General features: G+C 31.1%; 2 protein-coding genes across 5 annotated transcripts; both read left to right on the forward strand.

The window, feature by feature from the left end:
- Positions 1 to 7,835: 7,835 nt before the first annotated feature.
- LOC105128070 (RNA polymerase-associated protein RTF1 homolog) lies at positions 7,836 to 10,694 on the forward strand. Its single transcript, XM_011029585.1, has 2 exons — positions 7,836 to 7,964; positions 8,371 to 10,694. Exon 2 carries the CDS (start codon positions 8,408 to 8,410, stop codon positions 10,394 to 10,396), a length of 1,989 nt encoding a protein of 662 aa, XP_011027887.1. The 5' UTR covers positions 7,836 to 7,964; positions 8,371 to 8,407; the 3' UTR covers positions 10,397 to 10,694.
- A 752-nt stretch (positions 10,695 to 11,446) lies between these two features.
- Positions 11,447 to 15,024, forward strand: LOC105128071 (probable UDP-3-O-acylglucosamine N-acyltransferase 2, mitochondrial). Of its 4 annotated transcripts, XR_842763.1 has the most exons (12): positions 11,447 to 11,727; positions 11,864 to 12,044; positions 12,143 to 12,219; positions 12,572 to 12,621; positions 12,999 to 13,063; positions 13,187 to 13,238; positions 13,321 to 13,391; positions 13,545 to 13,611; positions 14,021 to 14,092; positions 14,222 to 14,328; positions 14,535 to 14,685; positions 14,795 to 15,024. XR_842763.1 is itself a non-coding variant. In XM_011029587.1 (11 exons), the coding sequence occupies exons 1-10, from the start codon at positions 11,622 to 11,624 to the stop codon at positions 14,288 to 14,290; spliced, it is 810 nt and encodes a 269-aa protein (XP_011027889.1). In that variant the 5' UTR covers positions 11,447 to 11,621; the 3' UTR covers positions 14,291 to 14,328; positions 14,509 to 15,024. The 4 variants fall into 4 exon arrangements, 3 of the variants coding, with proteins under 3 accessions (XP_011027889.1, XP_011027888.1, XP_011027890.1); XM_011029587.1 differs by having other exon boundaries at positions 14,509 to 15,024; XM_011029586.1 differs by having other exon boundaries at positions 14,535 to 15,024.
- The last annotated feature ends 2,422 nt before the right edge of the window (positions 15,025 to 17,446 follow it).

A 17,446-nucleotide genomic window follows, 5' to 3' on the forward strand; every position in this document is an offset into this window, starting at 1 on the left:
GTATTGGATAGAAAGTCGCTTCGTATCTCTATACATTCTAACAAACTATCTGATGCCATAAAAAAAAATAGAAATGCCATAACGAATGTTTAGAGCAAGGAAAATATAAAATGGAAAACTGGATAAAGCCTTCAGGGAGGTACTTATGGTATTGAACTCTGGACCTGGCGGTATGAATGGCACTTCCATTGTTACATTAGCCATGGTTGGCTCCAAAATCTTTTGCAACCTATGTTCATTCAAGTAAAAAAACAAAGAGAGAATCAAATCACTAATTATAAAACTCTCATTTTCTGAGATTTCATCTTTTGCTTGAATTTTTTTTGGTTGCTTGGAATCTTTGGAATTGAATTCAATTCCAAAATTTAAATCAATCCTTAGTTTGAAATCTTTTGAGGATATTAATTTGAATTCCAAATAAAATTACAGTAATTATTTTTAGAATTAATATGAAAAATAATATTCCAAAAATACCTTTAATACCACAAACACTTTCCAAATTTTCATTCAAAAGAGACACTAAAGAACTGACCCCATTTTCATCGTCTTCTTCTTGAATAGTTGCACTGGATGTCATTGTTTGTGATGAAAGTCATGTTTTTTCTACCGACACCAAAGGGAATATGGCCAAGATATAGTTTTTTCATAAGCAATTCCAAGGCCCTTGTAAACTGATGAAGAATTGTTTCTCCGACAAATGTTTTTATGCTCTTCTTGTTTTTATTTTTAAGTCCAGATGGCTTGACCATCGAAGTAATTCCTGTTGCAAACACAAATTACCTGCACTTTGTGGGGCTGACAAAATTGTTGGGAAAACTCGGAACAACTGGACATCAATTTACCCGGATCAATTCAGCGATATTTTAAAGACATTAGTATTGATCTTCATCCCTTTTAGTTTTCGAATGTTAAATAGTTGTTATGTTTTAAAATATTTTTTATTTTAAATTTTTTTGAAAAATGAGGTGAAGCCTAGCTCCAGGGCTCGAACTCATCAACTTGGTTTCATGGGACAACCAAATGAGGTGAAGCCTAGCTCGGGTGAGTTTCATGAAAATCCTTCATCCTGCATATGCTAGAAATCTACATCCTAGAGAAAAATAGTAAAGATTTCTAATTCATTTGCACAAATATTTCAAATATTATAATTGAATTTAATTATATGATTTAATAATTTATTTCAAATATAAGAATTGTAATATATTATAAATTGAATTTAAATTATATGTGGAATTAAATTAAATTTTATATATGATTTGATTTCAAACGGAAACCAATCAAAAATCTTTTTGTTGCCCCACTTGCCACAAATAAAAACAATTGCTCATTACCGTGCTCGTTCAAAAAAGAATTAACAAAAGACAAAATCTAATTTCTCTTTAATAGACTGTTATATTTAGATTGAGCCAATGGTATCCACAAGACTCAATAAGACAACACCTCTACTAACTTTGTATATTTTATTAGTGGATTGGTCACATGTTTCCCAAATAAACTTTGTGTCCCCTTTGACAGCCTAGCCATGCATCTTGCATACCAACTATGAGTCCCCCATTGAAATACTAACCATCATTGCTGAGCAAGGATTATACCCTCTAAATTCAAAGGTTATAATTGGATTCACTCGAATCCAACTGCCATACCCGGATATGCTTGAGTCAAACTATTAACCCGATTCAATATCCTTAGTCAAACATAATTTACTCGCCACCAATTACAAAAACAAAATATAAATTAAATGAAAGCAGACCTCTTGGCAATATATCATTTGAAAATTGTTCTCGTTATTGTCATTAACATTACACAACCCATAACATTACACAACCCATAAAACTTAAAACTAACATAATTTTTACAGAGATTCATGGTCACTCTAAGTCTTTATCTCCAAGTAATCAAAAAATATAAGTGATAAGCACATTAACCCCCTTGCATAGACACAAAACAAAAGGTGTGGTTTGATAATTTATCTATATCGATATTTGGAGCAACTGGTTTTTTTTATAAAAAAATAAAAATTATAATAAGGAGAAAACTCCACCTAACTCAACTCAATATCAATCTTTTTATTCTATAATGCACTTTTAATTTGAGCCCAACATACAACTATGTTACCTAGAATATATATATGAATCTTATTGTAATTTTCTACTATCAATGTCATCAACCAAATCAACATCTAGATAACCTTGAAGCTTTATGTCTAACTTTGTGAAATAAAGTAACATTTCTAAATAATTATTTAAATATATGAAAATCTATTTTACTACTCTTAAAACCAACTAACCAATGTTGTTTATCTAGATTACTCATGTATCTATTTATAACTAATTACATATACAATGTCTGATCATATATAAATCATAATATATGTTTTTAATTGTTGAAGCATAAGGAACTTACTCATGCAATTCTTTTCTTTTTCTATCTTTGGTGATTATTTTTTATTTAGTCTAAAATAAATAGCCAATAAAATGTTTACTAACTTTATCTTTGTTGAATTTATGAAACACCTTTTTCACACTTATCGTGTGAAAGTTTCAGGATACAATTAATTCTATCTTTGATTATTCTTATAACAAGGATTTGTTTTGTATGTTCCAAATCCTTTATTTCAAGCAATTCTAGTAACTGCTTCTTTATTTATTTTCTCGATGCTAGATTCTACAATAAGCATATATATATATATATATATATATATATATTATTAGAATGATACGAGAGTTGTCAAAACTTTTTATGTAACAATAATGGTTTGCCTATAATCTTATGAACCTATTATTGGAAATAAAATTGTTGAACTTCTTATAGCATTATCTAAGAGCTTATTTCAAGCCATTAAAGCTTATTTTCAGTTTGTAAGCTACATTATCCTTTTATATATATATATATATAATCCTTCTGATTAATTCATGTGTATATATTCCTCCAAATCCTTATAAAGAAAAGCAATATTCACATCTAATTGTTCAAGATACAGATCTTTTGTAACTTTAATTTCTAGTACTAGTTTGATTATGGTTAGCTTCACTACAAGAAAAAAGATATATATATATATATATATATATATATATATAACATGTTTTGGGCTAAAATCTCTTCCAACTAATCTCACTTTATAGCATTTTCTTCCGTCGTGTTCTTTTTTTATTTTATACACCTATTTGATACGTAAAGCCTTCTTTTCTATAAGTAGTTCGATTAGCTTTTATGTTTGATTTATTAATAAGAAACTCATCTAATCATTCATGAATAACTCTTACTTACTTTTTTATTTGCATAGCTTTATCAAGAATTTTAAGCTAACCATTTTCTATTAGAAAAATATAATTCAATAATGGTGAGAAACATTGTATAGGCTTAATACTCTAATAAGACCTTCAAACAATCGTTGCTAATATTTATGGCACCCTGTGGATTAATATTTTTTTTGTTGTTATTATTTCTTTACATAATACTCTCTTTATACTTAATCTATATTAAATACCTCAGTTGTCTTTATTTCATGTATATACCTACCAAATCTTTTCCTCTTTATCTATATACATCACCTTTTTATTAAATATGACATTTTTAATGTTTTTTTTTTGTTTTCTTTATTCTAAAATTCATATCCAAACTCATTAGTGCGATATCCAGTAAAGGTACATTATAATTAAAAGGTTCCTTATAAAGTAAAAAAAGACTTCAAAAAGAAATTGAATTTTCCATGGTTGAATCCTCGGTTGTCAGTATGATTAGGCTTAACCGTGAGCTTTTTTATAAAACAAATCCCTTATTGGCATAGGGGATCCTCTGATACTTAAGTCAATAAATTTAAGATAAGTGTAATGTGTATGAAAATAAATTAAAGAGAAATGTATGTATGAAGAAAAAAAATCTATGATTTAGACCTAAAATGACATGGTTAACTTCTATATTCTAAAATGACATGATTGGGCTTTAACTGTTTTTAATGGCCTAAAATGACATGATTGGCTTTAATTGTTTTTTATGACTAACTTTGATGATAAAGAATGTGAATGTATGTTATCATGCTTAGTTTTTAATGACTAAGTAAAGCTTTGACCAATGAATTCAAATTTTACAAAGTGACCAAATGTATTTATATACATCTAGGAGAAGGTATTATTAATGAAGAAAGTAGTGTGCTACCATTGATTAGTCATGGTGGTTTTATTGGTTATTATGTCATGTTATGGTTGTTGTTGCCTCTGGTGAAAATGTTAGTGATGTATAATATTATTGGTACAAAAAAATATGTCTCCTCTGTATAACAAAAGTTGTGTGTACATAGAAAAATTATGTATGAAAAATATATGAAAAACTGCATAAAATGGTATAGTAGGATAAGACTTAAGAGATTGGGTCGGTGTCAATCTTGGATTGGAATTTCAGCCATTTAAGTTGGAACTTGAAATTGGTTGGAAAAAGCTCAATTGTTTGGACATGACCCAAATGGCTGGAATTGTTTTTGAAGAATCTGAGAATGATCAATTTGAACCCCAAATCTTGTTAGTAATGATAATGTTACTCTATTTTATTATAGTTAAAAATATTTTCTAAGAAGGGTAAAATGAAAATCAATAGTACTTTGGTAATTTGGAGAAAATATAGGATTGTGAAAAGGCTAGTAATAATATCACTAATTGCGGTCTTTTCATGTATGAGTGGCATGCCAGATAGTCAATGCCTTTTATAGTTGGATATGATATTTTGTTATTCAGCTTTGGCAAGACAAATCATCTAGTAGCACCATAAATACCATGTATCAAGTAACCTATAGAAAAACACCATCATTATAGGAACTAAAGATCAAAATGTATGTTTAGTAATTGTTGTATGATATAAAAGTGGGAATGAAGACTACATCATATTTTTACTATCTTTGCTACATCTAGCTTTAAAACGAGGGCATTATTTACTTTTGTGTGTGGTACTATGTTTGAGTGCATTCTAAAAGTGTGTTTAGTTTGAAAAAACATTGGATTGATTTTTTTTAGTGTTTTCAAATAGTTTTGATATGTTAATGTTAAAAATAAAAAATAAAAAATTATTTTAATGTTTTTTCAAGTAAAAAATACTTTTATAAAGTATATCATACCACAATACCAAACATATATGAATTTGAATGTATTTATGATTGATTTGGTCCTCATTAGATAGTTGTGGTCAATGTACTTTTGTTTTATTTGAGTATTTTAATTTTTTATACTGTGTCTGATTTAAATGTTTATTAGCTAGTTTTTAAAAAAGTAAACTACAAGTTAATAACTTATTCTTAACTTTATTTTTGAAATAGTTCTTACAATTTAAAATAATAGTGTAACTCCAACCTTAATCAAGTTTAATTTTAGCAACAAGCTTAATATCTAGATTTATCAAATATAAAAAAAATGGAGGGTCTTGATGAAACTCGAGGGGATTTCATTTTGGATGATCTCTAAGATTCATATCGCTAATTTTTTATAAACAAATAATGGTTTTTTGTTTATTTTTTGACTTTTTATTATTTTATCTTTGATTAAATGGACACTAGCTATCACGCTCAGATATTTAACTAATATATTTATTTATAATTTTTTAAGTTTTTATTTTTAAAAACTCTTCCACTAAAACCATCGATTATAAATTACTTAGTTCTATTTCTACCTTCTAATCATTAGTCTAATCCTTTTAATTAAGTGACGTGTTTATAGAAAAAAAAAACAAAAATAGCATAACTCTTTATATATATATAAAACGCATGAGAAAAGCACTATAGCTTTCCCCACACAACCTTTTGTTTTTTTTTTACATTTCTCACATAACCTTTTTGTTTTTTCCATATAGTTATTATTATATTATATCCATTACAGAGATTGAAAAATAAAAATTGGTTTTGTACCAGGTCATAGTGATATGCTTCATAAAGGTTAGCTTTCCCCACTTTTGTTTGCTTATTTTTTCATGTTTTTTTTGTCTTACATTTTTTTTTCCAAAATTTGCTTTTTTTTAATTTTTTTTCAAATTATCTTTGCTAATTTTTTTAAATATTGAAATGATTAAAAATTTAGTTTTGTAGTTTTTTTAAAAAAACATTGTGGATTGCTATAGTGTTTCTCCCTTATGGTTTTTGTTTTACTGCAATGTTTCCCCATATATTTGTTTTTTTAAATTATCTTTATTGAATTTATTTTTTTGATATTAAGCTGTTTGAGAATTTAGCTTTAACTTTTTTCATATTTTTTTCCTAAAAATTATCATCTTTTTTTTTTAGAATTGTTTTTGTTGATTTTATATTTTTTATATTAAGCTGGTTGAGAATTTAGTTTCGTAGTTTTTTTTGTGGATTACTACAGTGTTCCCTCGTATAATTTTTTAATGATTTTTTTTGTTTTTTTATAATGATCTTTATCGATTTTATTTTTTTATATCGAACTAATTAAAATTTTAAATTTATAGTTCTTTAAAACATTATGGATTGTTATAGTGTTTCCCTACTTGATTTTTACCTTACTACAATGTTTCTTCATATGTCTTTTTTATTAATTTTTTTTTCAAAATTGTCTTTGTCGAATTTATTTTTTCATATTGAACTGATTGAAAATTTAGTTTTGTATTTTTTTATTTAAAACACTGTTGATTGCTATAATATTTTCTTATACGATTTTTTTTGTTATGATTGTTTTCAAAATTATATTTATTGATTTTATTGTTTTAATATTGTATTAATTGAAAATTACAACATTAGATTTCCTCATGAAACACTATAGATTACTATATTGTTTCCTGTATGGTTTGTTTTTTCCTTTTGTTTTTTTTTGTGATATTTTTTAAAATTATCTTTGTTAATTTTATTTTTTTAATATTGAGTTGGTTGAAAATTATTATTGTATATTTCATCACAAAACATTATAGATTACTACAATATTTTCCTAAATGATTTTAATATTGAGTTGATTGAGAATTTAGCTTTAACTTTCCCCACATGTTTTTTTTTTGGCTTTTTTCCCCTAAAATTGTCTTTTTATTTGTGTTATTTCTTTAAAATTATTTTTATCGATTTTATTTTTTTAATATTGAGCTAGTTGAGAATTTAGCTATAGTTTTTTTAAAAAAAAATATTGTGAATTGCTACAGTGTTTCACCATATGGTTTTTTTTTATGAATTTTTTTATAGAATTATCTTTGTTGATTTTATTTTTTTTTATACTGAATTGGTTAAGAATTTAGCTTCATAGTTTTTTTTAAAACACTGTGGATTGCTATAGTGTTCCCTCATATATTTTTTTATGATTTTTTTTAAAATTATTTTTATTGATTTTATTATTTTTAATATTAAGCTGGTTAAAAATTACAACTTTAGATTTTCTCATGAAACACTATAGATTGCTACAATGTTTCTCTACTTAGTTTTTTTTCCTTTTATTTTTGAAATAATTTTTCTAAAATTATCTTTATTAAATTTTTTAATATTAAATTAATTAAAATTTTAATTTTATATTTAAAAAAAAATATTATGAATTACAATAATTTTTCTTATAAATCCACAACAATACATAAGAACGTTACAAACTCGTGATATTATGCGGGTATAACATCTAGTGTGTGTATAGTGTATGATTGTATTTGTATAAAAATGTTTTTTTAATATATTAAAATAATATTTTATTATTATTTTATAAAATTCATTTTTAATATAAATTCAATTTTAAAAATATATTTTTTAAAACAAATTAACAACATATCATCATCCTTTTTTGTTGGTTAAATCATAATAATCTAAACTTTTTGTAGTGATTTGATATGAAATTTAACTCAGGGGATTGATTTTATATATACCAAAAATTAGTCTAGAAAAACACCCTGATTATTTCATATATAAAAAAAATTCGAACTGCTATTCTCGGTGTCTCTCCACGCATCATCTGGATTGCAAAGATTCAGTCTTTAGCTCGACCCTGCCTTAGAAATTTCACCTGGTAGGCACTCTCTCTCTGTCGCCTCTCCAAGCTCTTACACAACTTAACTTTCTTGCCTCTTTCTCATGACTTGGATTGCTTAATCTTGCGCTGTGTTTGAATTCTAGGGTTTCACAAAAAAAGAGAAGAGATTACTTTTTATGATCTTAGGGTTTCAATCAGCTGTGGGATTAATTTGGGTCTTTTTTTCTTTACTGGGTTAACAAATATTATAGTGGAAATTATAACCCCGTGAAAGAAAATTATGACAAAGCAAAAAACTTGGATTTTTTTTGCATGGTTGCGTTTTTATGATTGAGACAGCTAGGAAGATTTTCTTTTGATAACCAAATGATGTTGTTCTGCTGCTTGCTTTTCACTATTTGATTGGTTAACTTGTTGGATTAACACTTGGAGACTTGTTCAGGTGTTACTAGAAGTCTGTGTAGTGTATTGGGAGGACAATGGCTGATTTAGAAAATTTGCTGCTTGAGGCAGCGGGGAGGACTGGGAAATCAGGAAGAAACAGGAATTCGATACTGCCTTCCAGGAGGCGAAAACGTGAGGGTTCATATTCTGATGGTGGAAGTGATTCTAGAGATGATGATTCTGATGATGATCGCGCTTATGCAAATAGGAAGCCATCAGGGTCTCAAGTGCCTTTGAAGAAGAGATTGGAGACTAACGAGAGGGATGAGGAGGAGGGTAGTCAGGATGAAGGTGATTATGATGGTGGTGGTTCAGATCGTGAGGGTGGAAGTAGTGATGAATCTGATATTGGTGATGATCTTTACAAAGACGAGGATGATAGGAAGAAGCTTGCTCAAATGAGTGAACTTGATAGGGAGTTGATATTGGCAGATCGAGCAGACAAGAAAGGGGATAAGCATTTGACTGAGAAGATTAGATTGAAAAGGGATAATGATAAGCCAACCCGATCTAGAAAAGAGACTCCGCCTCTTCCATCAACTCGCGGAGTGCGTTCATCAGCTAGGTCTGCTGACAGGGCAGCTGCTAAAGATGATGCATTGAATGAATTGAGAGCTAAACGTTTAAAGCAGCAGGATCCTGAGGCTCATCGCAAGTTGCGGGATGTGTCTAGAGGATCCGCTGGCAGCCGGGGTTTTTCACAAGTCAAGAAGAATAATTTCACTTCAGCAAGTCTGAGTAGCTCCAGTAGTGAGAGTGGAAGTAGATCTCACAGTGAGGATGAAGGGTCAACAGGTGATGGTGGAATGGCAGATAGTGATGAGGATGTGGAACCCGGGTCCCAGGGTCCAACTTATGAAGATATAAAAGAAATTACCATTCGGAGAACCAAACTTGCGAAATGGTTTATGGAGCCTTGGTTTGAAGAATTGATTATTGGTTGTTTCGTGAGGGTTGGGATAGGTAGGTCAAGGTCTGGGCCCGTTTACAGGCTCTGCATGGTCCGGAATGTTGATGCTGCTGAACCTGACAAGCCATACAAGCTGGAGAACAAATCAACTTATAAGTATTTGAATGTTACCTGGGGTGCTGACACCTCTGCTGCCAGGTGGCAGATGGCTATGGTTTCAGATTCTGGACCAACTGAGGAAGAGTATAAACAGTGGGTTAGAGAGGTGGAGTGTGGTGGTGGCAGGTTGCCAAGCAAACAGGATATCTTGGAAAAGAAGGAGGCCATAAGAAAATCAAACACTTTTGTGTACTCGGCAGCCACTGTGAAGCAGATGTTGCAGGAGAAAAAATCTGCCTCGTCGAGACCATTAAATGTCGCTGCTGAGAAGGACAGGTTGAGGAGGGAGTTGGAAATTGCGCAGAGCAAGCATGACGAGGCAGAGGTAGAGAGGATCAATGCAAGAATTGAGGAACTGGAGGCATCTCGGCAGGCTAAGGTGAAAGATGCTAAGGCTATTAGGTTGGCAGAAATGAACAGAAAGAACAGAGTTGAGAATTTTAGAAATGCATCCGAAATGAAGCCAGTAAATACAGGTCTAAAAGCCGGGGAAGCTGGGTATGATCCATTTTCAAGGAGATGGACCAGGTCAAGGAACTACTATGTTTCAAAACCTGCTGAAGCAGATGATCCTGATGCAACTAAAATTAGCGAGGCAAATGAGGCAGTGGCAGTTGCAGCTAGTAATCAAGTTGTAGCAGGGGTGATGTCAGAGGCTGGTGTGGCTGCTACAGCAGCTGCCTTGGAAGCGGCAGCTGATGCCGGGAAGTTGGTTGATACCAGTGCTCCTGTGGATCAAGGCACTGAGTCAAATACAATGCACAGCTTTGAGATTGAAATCTCACTTACTGCACTGCAGGAGTTTGGAGGACCTCAGGGCGCTCAGGCAGGGTTCATGGCTAGGAAACAGAGGATTGAAGCAACTGTTGGATGCCGCGTTCCTGAGAATGATGGGAGAAGACACGCACTGACCTTGACGGTTGGTGACTACAAGAGAAGAAGAGGCCTTCTCTGAAATGCAATGGGGCACCAAGCAGTATCTGTTTATTGACCTCCTCGGGTTCCACGGTTTTCAACAAATCTGTCAAGTGTTGGCAAGTAGCTTATTGCTATTAGCTTAATTGTGAGACCAATGATTTGACAAACACACATTTGCTCGCTTTTACTTCAGAATCATTAGTATTAGTGATTGGCCTCGTGTTGTGTACTTTTGATGGCTCTAATGCAAGATTTTCTGAATATCAGTGTATGAGACATCAAGATCAATGAAGTTCAGATTTTACTGGCAGAAAATTTACTTGCTATTTCCCTGAGATTAACTTGTGTCTCCTTTCGGTAGTGGTGGGATCTTTCCAGGTCTAACATGTTTGTGGTTTGGCATTTTGGACTCTATATTTTATGATTTTTTTGTTTTATTTAAGGATTTTATCTTGTAATATGATTTTATATGATTTTCATTCATATTTAACAAAACAAATTAAGTCAGGCACCCTAACTAATTGGCACCCAATGAGTTTACAAAGCCCTCCTCCACCTGAAAACTCCCAGCCCTAAAAGTTTAAAAGCCAAAACTAATAAAATTTAAATTTTGACTTTTCTTAAAAAAATTATAATAATCTTGGCCCCCTTCTGAGACTTCGTAGCTCCGTCCTTGCCTCCACCGATCTCGTCTCGTAGGGGTATGTGATGGTTTTCAGATATTGCAAGAATGGTGTGGATATGCTAACACCCCCTTTGATCCGTTTCATTTTCATCCACAAAATGCTGTTCAATTTGCGACGGTCAATAATTCCCATAGATTATAAAGGGACTGAGTTGCATTTATCTAGAAATATAGTAACTAAATTAAACTTTTATTAGTAGCTCCCTTGCCTCCATCAGGTGCAGTAAGCCAGCGGTGGCCAACACCAACGTTCATTTAAGTACTTGTCTTTTTGAAAGATGCGATTTAATCTTTTCTAGTAGTCTATTTAACAATAATTATTATTAGACCAGGCAAATTAAAAAATATAATTTTAAATTAATTCGTTTAACATGTCCCCTAGTTGTTAAGGCATGTTAATAACTTTGACCCAAAGATTGGGATACGTGTAAAGTTTGCTCAAATGCTAATTTGCAAGTGGCTAGGGGTGTGATTGTAAGACTCTTTTTAAATACAAGCACGAAGAGACTTTGCCAGTGCCCACTGGCTGTTCTTTTCAGAGTTCAAAACCCCAGCAAAACCACACTGCTAGTAGCGTATGATGGCAATCTCTGCCAAAAGATTATCCCATCTCATTTCCTTAAAGAGACCAATCAAACACTCTGGTGTCTCAAATTACTCAGCATCCTCCATTAATCAAATTGGTATGCCTATAAACATTCTTAAACCAGATATCTCTGATTCATCTCAAGTTCAAATTTTCTTGCCTACAACCTGTTTGCTAAAATGTATGGCACAAGACATTTACTAACCGATTCTTGCTTTTCTGTTCTTATGAAGAATATTCAAAATGGAACAATGGAGGTGGAACTTTCCACAAATCAGCTTGCATCGACCCAACAGTGTTAATTGAAATTGGCGCAGTAGTTCATTCAAAAGCTGTGCTGGGCCCTAATGTTTATGTGGGATCAGGAACTGTTGTAGGACCTGAAGTGACTATTGGTCACTCTACAAAGATAGGGTATAATTCTTTATGCAAAAAAGGGTCTTCGTGGAATTTTTATTATGCGATTAATATTATTGGTTTTTTTTCTTATAGCAATTCTATTTTTTTATCAGGTATAATGTTGGCCTCAGTAATTGTAGGATAGGGGATTCGTGTGTAGTTCACCATGGAGTATGCATTGGTCAAGATGGTAAGGCTTAGTTATTTTTAAATTTAGAGTCAAACATTACCTGCTTCTTTTTATTTACAACAATTTTATAACTTTTAAGTTCTTAGTACCTTACCTCTATACGTATTGTCGATAGTTATATATATCGAACTGATCTATGATTAATTACATGTGTTAGGAAGAGCAATGCGTTTGACCACTTAAAAATGCAGTCTTTTCTATGTTAACATTTTGACATTTTGTGCTAATTGATGCTTGCTACATGTTTATAAACTTCGACATTATCTCTGCTTCTACCCTGTGCACCTTATACACGGACCTGTGATTTGTTGGTGAAATATTGATCACTAAATCATATGTTTTTGACCTACAGGATTTGGGTTTTTCGTGGATGACAAAGGCAACATGATGAAGAAGCCTCAAGTTGGTGATATTTAATAGTTTTTGAGGACCATTTTAATTGATTTTGTTGTTTCTCTCTCTGATTTTGTTGTTTCTCTCTCTCTCCCCTCCTTTCTATATATGCACAAGAGTGCGCGCGCGCGCGCGCACCACCCCTGATCCCTGTGTATGGACTCTCACATTTTAGGCATACATCAATTATTTATATGTGCTTTGTGAATCTGGGCATTCTTTTATTGTGTATTACTTTAACATTTGAATTATGGAGCATCATAATCAGTGACAGTGAAAATTTATAATATCACTCCTAGCGGCTCACACTATGCCATTTACACTTTTTTTTATATGTCTTGTTCAGTTCTGGATCAGCAACTGAACTGTTCTATTTTATTTTTCAGCTGCTGAATTCTATCATAGGAGATCATGTGGAGATTGGGGCAAATACATGCATTGACAGGGGAAGGTGTGATGGCTGTTGGGACTAGATTTTTACTCATATTTATGTATGTTTAATAGTAAACGGGCTTGAATGTGGAACCTGTCCAAACTAGATGACTAAGTACACCACCCATTTGGTTATGTGCAGTTGGAGAGACACAGTTATTGGGGAACATTCAAAGTTAGATAATTTAGTCCAAGTGAGTTTTTCTTCTCTTCCATTTTGGCCAGATGGTATTCTCATTTAGTGGTATCTAATTGCCTTTCTACCTGGCTTTGCAGATTGGTCATAATGTGGTTATAGGAAAGGGTTGCATGCTTTGTGGACAGGTTGGGATTGCAGGCTCAGTGACGTAAGTTGCTTCTGAAGAATATGTATATGATGCTGTTTCTTTTGAAGTACTTCGAGTTTCCTTTTTATGCGTTTTAAATTCAGTACGTAGATGATTGGGTGGGTTTAGAAGGCATTGGTTGTTTACATCTTTGTCTTGCTTGTTCTTGTTTAGCATGGGAGACTACGTCACTTTAGGAGGAAGGGTTGCAGTTCGTGATCATGTATCTATTGCATCGAAGGTATTAAATCATGTATTTGGTCTTGAGAAACAGTGAGGTGATTCTTTCATTGGGTGATTGACACATTGACGCTTGTAGTCCATGAAAAAGCTGAATCATGCAAAGAATTGCTACTTTCTGTGTGTAGTTACTAGGGCAAGCTCCAAATTTCTTATGAGTCTCAAGCCTCCGATTTGCATTCAACTCTCTTCATCTGGGGCCTCCGAAATATTCTCAGACAGATCTTTTTTCTGCAAACTTGTATCTGTTTGTCACATAGTACTATCACGATCTCCATTAGACGATGCATAGATCATTAGATTGAATTGCATGTAATGGCTGAGATACAGGCCTGGCCTTGGATGAGCTACTGTAACTGATATAAATTTATGGTGTTTGTCGTGGCATATCTGATTTGGTTGAGTTGCAGGTCCGGCTTGCTGCTAATAGCTGTGTGACCAAAGACATTAGAGGGCCTGGGGATTATGGTGGCTTCCCTGCTGTAAGATTTATTCTTTTATTTCTTTTATCTCATCCTGATATGTGGCCAAATTTCTTGGTGTCAATTCATTCTTAATGACATCACAAATTCAAATTAATATGGAAATTATTTTCCCGGTCTTATCTGTAGGTTCCAATTCATGAATGGCGAAGACAAGTTGCTAGTCATTACCGGATTTCAAAGAAAGCTATTCTATAGAGCTGTTTGGAATTAAAATCAAATATACAGCTAAAATGGATAGGACTCTTCTCCCAAATGATTGTATTCTGAGAATAACGGTTTGTGAAAGGTTATTTGAGAACTTTTACAAGACTTGCAGCGTCTTGAGAATTTTAATCTGTGGTGCTCAAGAAAAAACAGTGATTCTGATTTTGGAATTTTTTTTTATTAATGTCCCACAAAACATTCCTCGTTAGGAGTCAGCTGAATTGAGGTTTTACAGTATTTGTTTTAGAAGAAAAGGATTGGAACGCTAGCTCGCAGCACTGTGGCAGCAGCATATTAAAGCAATCAAAGAAAGAACAAGAGGATGAATAGAGGAGGAAGAGAACTGTGGCACCAACCTACCAAGCCTCGATCCCTAATTGGGTGGGGTAAGCTATATGGATCCTTTTACGTCATTCCATGCAATTATACACCAAATCCATCTCAACATCAAAAGATTTTAAATACTTTGATGTCACTTCATCCACGATAATGGAGGTCACTTCCCTGTCTCTATCATTGTCAACTTCTAACTTATCCGAACTAGCCTCCGGTGTTCTACGTTGAGCATGGTCACACCATCTCGAGCACCCTCCGCTTATTTATCCATAACTATATATAAAAATATAAAATTTGTTGAAATATTTAATTTTATCAAAATATCCCTCTTTTTAACTTGTATTAGATTATACTGGTTACTGAGTAAAATATATTTAAAATTTTTAATTTACTGTGACGATGTGAATGGTATTTTCTTTTTGTTCTTTCTTTTTTCATATTTTTTGCTTTCTTAAATAGATTCTCTCTTTTCTTCGTCCATGTCATTAGTCCATTAAAGCTCAACCATTGCTGTCCCAGCGGCAATCAACATTATCGGTCTGAAAGTCAGGGTGTCCCTCCTGATCTGAGGGAATCCTTGTACTAGATATTTCTCTTCCTATAATAGAATAAACTACGTAGCTGGAGCCTTTTAAAGAAAGAAGAAAAATTCGATAACCCAGATTATAATCCTACCCTGAGCAATTAAAAAAGCTGATTTTATTTGAATCAGTGAAAAAAAAAAAGAAGCAACAATAACAAACAGATAAAACATAAAAAAAAAATTATCACGAAAACTCAGGATAAACCTTTAATCAAGAGTGAAAAAAAAAACTATATTGTTCAATTTTTAGATAATTAAACAGGAAATGATAAAATAAAATTTAAAAAAAAAACAATGTAAACCAACATAAACTAGCATGATAGATATGTAATTTAGAGATTAAAAGTGAGGAAGTCCAAGTTAACTTCTTAAACTCATGTTCTATGTCAGGAGGTCACCATAACATGATAGAAAAAGAATTGAAAAAAATACAAAGCTATTTTTTTATTCAAAAAGTTAAAAGAAGAAATTAGAAAAGAAAATAAGCTAAAAAAGATGATAACTCTTAATAACTTTTTAAGCTCCTGATCTAAATCATCAGGTCAAAAGTATCATGCATGGAAAACACGTAAAACTTAATCCTTAAAAAATAAAATGTTGACGGATAGAAAAAAAATCACTAAAAAAGATTCAAAATAAAAAAATAACAATTAAAAAAATACAGGTTAAAATCAAAATAAAAATAAATTAAAGAGAAACAATAAATTTCTAATTTGCTGGATTAAATGAAGAGTATAATAACATTAACAAAAGTATAAAAAAAAATTAAAAGAATCAGGACCAAATTGTAAAAAAATAATATATCATAAATTTGGATTGAATGATGAAATTAAAAAATAATAAAACTTCTATAAAAGGGTCAAGGGAAAAAGCTATAAATCAAAAAAATAAGGATCATATAATAATAATAATAATAATAATAATAATAATAATAATACATTAAGATTCAATGATGAAATTAAAAACAAGTATTTTTTATAAAAAGGACCAAGTATAAAAATTAGAAATTAAAAGAATAAAAACTAAAGTTAAAATGTTAAAAAAAAAGGGACCATTTAGTAATTTTTAGGGGGAGGGAGAAAAAAAAATGGCCCATAAGCGATAAATCACTTCACCTCTACCAACACATGTTGTGCCACTAAAAAAAGGATGTGGCCCACTAAAAAAAGGATGTGGCGACGCATCTAATAACACGATGAAATGATAATTTTAGCTAACGAGAGATGTTACACGCGCTATCCACAGTGTATTGGTAAATACACTGCACATGACAACATCTTTTTATATTAAAAAATAATTCATGAAACTAAAAAAATGAAAGCACCTTGATACTCTTGAAATTTATCACAAACTATATAAAAAGATAAAAATGCCTATCAACTAATAGCTTAATCTGTTTTTAGTCTTAAGGCAAAATTATGAATTTATTGTATTTTAAAAATAAAAAGATTAAAATACCCTTCTTGCCTTATTTTAAAAATTCTGATATAAAGTGTAAATAGGTTATTCAATTATAGTTAATAAAGGTGAAAATTTCACTCTCGCATAGATATTTAATGATTGATGTGATGTATAAAAAGATTGAAATACCATCAAGAAAAGATGTCATTCTACTATTGTTGTGAATAGTAAAATGAGCCTATCTACAAAATGTTTTTGCCTTTAACTTTAGCTTATATTAGCTATTTGACTTGCTTTTTTGCCTTTAACTTTAGTTTATATTAGCTATTTGACTTGCTTTCTTACGTCGATTAGATATTTTTTTATTCTATAAATTTTTTTGTACATATAGGCTTTTAAGTATAAATTAAAACATATATGTAATCAAATAAATCAAGAACTATATGTATTAATAAAAAGAAAAAAAAGTTATTAATGATAATTAAAAATAAAACTGGATAAATCAAGAGATATGTATAGATCAAGATATTTGATCTTACAAGACAAGATATTTACCCAGTTGTATTTAATGAATTTGTTTAAATTGATTTAATATTAAAAATACACACATATTAAATTGATTAAATAAAAAAAAATGAGGAAAGTATAATACAAGGCTGCATATATGAAAAATATTATCTAAATAAATTTCTTGTATACAAAAGATAAAAAGATTATAGATAATCTAAAATAATCTTTTCAAAATTTAAATATGCACAACACCATCAAAAAAACAATATGTATCCAAAAAATGCTAAATAAACAAAACAAAATCACATATGAGAGAT

Source organism: Populus euphratica, unplaced genomic scaffold (genome assembly GCF_000495115.2).
Source record: "Populus euphratica unplaced genomic scaffold, PopEup_1.0 scaffold15.1, whole genome shotgun sequence".
NCBI lineage: Eukaryota > Viridiplantae > Streptophyta > Magnoliopsida > Malpighiales > Salicaceae > Populus > Populus euphratica.

Coding starts and splice junctions, on each gene's coding strand:
- LOC105128071 (XM_011029587.1), top strand. CDS start 11,622: ATGATGGCAATCTCTGCCAAAAGATTATCCCATCTCATTTCCTTAAAG. Junction 12,220..12,571: donor AGTATGCATTGGTCAAGATG/GTAAGGCTTAGT, acceptor TTTGACCTACAG/GATTTGGGTTTTTCGTGGAT. Junction 14,093..14,221: donor ATTATGGTGGCTTCCCTGCT/GTAAGATTTATT, acceptor TCTTATCTGTAG/GTTCCAATTCATGAATGGCG.
- LOC105128070 (XM_011029585.1), top strand. CDS start 8,408: ATGGCTGATTTAGAAAATTTGCTGCTTGAGGCAGCGGGGAGGACTGGG.